We start from the raw sequence: 1,077 nt of genomic DNA, 5'->3' as shown, positions 1-1,077 counted from the left end.
TTTTCAGGGTTACTGGACCCCCCACCCAACTCTAAGGTTATAAAAGTAAAAAATAAAATATAATATAGTATAAAATTATGAGAGATGGTAATATGCTAATTTTAGCACTTTTTTTAAATTCTGATGTAATCGCAAGTGATTGAAGATGGCTGATCAGTAAATTGTACTTTCGGCAGTTAAATTACAGTAAAATATTATCACTTTTTTCACTTCCTGTTTTCCAACGTTTTATACAATTTTTAACTTTTAACATTACTGATTCAATCACCATGTGCTGCACGTCATCCTGCTACGTTTACAAAATAAATTCTATTCTCATTTTAACGAAATGAACAACGTCATGTGATAAATATAAAATGAAAAATAATTTAAAATAAACTCTGTAACAAGATACTTTAAAAAAATGGCACTATAAAAGTACATGATACAAAAAATTTTGGCCCTAAAAAGGACCGTTGGGTTTGGAAAAAAAAGTACAATCTAAGGTGATGATTTAGTCTCTTTTGACAGATCTTCAGCTTTCCTTGGAAAAAGATTTGCATTGATGTTCGGAAGAACACCACCTTGAGCAATAGTTACAACCCGGAGGAACTCGCTCAACTCTTCATCATTTCGTATTGCCAACTGTATATGCCGTGGAGTGATTCGAGTCTTCTTGTTATCACGGGCGGCGTTTCCAGCCAATTCGAGTACTTCAGCGGTCAGGTATTCCATGACAGCAGCAAGATAGACAGGACCTCCAGCACCAATACGCTCAGCGTAATTTCCCTTTTTCAAAAGACGATGAATGCGACCAACAGGGAACTGGAGTCCAGCTCGACTAGATCGAGTCTTTGCTTTTCCTTTAACTTTCCCACCTTTCACGCGACCAGACATCTTCAATTGACAAACACCAGGCAAACTAAAAACTTACAACAATGAACGTTTCCCCTATAATTCCGTTTAAATACTTTGGAAATCAAGAATTAGGTCAAAGTGCAAATTGAAACAATTTTCGCTAAATACTATTGGCTATCGCGCATCAATTTAAAATCTGGTTACTGAGAAACGCTATTGGCTAGTTCCCGAATCCACCAC

At 36.2% G+C, this 1,077-nt stretch overlaps 1 protein-coding gene across 1 annotated transcript; it reads right to left on the bottom strand.

Moving 5' to 3' along the window:
* Window positions 1-480: 480 nt before the first annotated feature.
* Tsp_13643 (histone H2A) lies at window positions 481-901 on the bottom strand (the record flags this gene model as incomplete). Its single annotated transcript, XM_003370279.1, has 1 exon — window positions 481-901. A coding segment is annotated over one exon (421 nt), but the record flags the coding sequence as incomplete, so codon positions are not given.
* Window positions 902-1,077: the final 176 nt, after the last annotated feature.

Source organism: Trichinella spiralis (genome assembly GCF_000181795.1).
Source record: "Trichinella spiralis strain ISS 195 chromosome Unknown Scfld1028, whole genome shotgun sequence".
NCBI classification, from domain to species: domain Eukaryota; kingdom Metazoa; phylum Nematoda; class Enoplea; order Trichinellida; family Trichinellidae; genus Trichinella; species Trichinella spiralis.
Note: the sequence above shows the minus strand (reverse complement) of the source record. Positions and strands in the feature narration are given on the sequence as shown.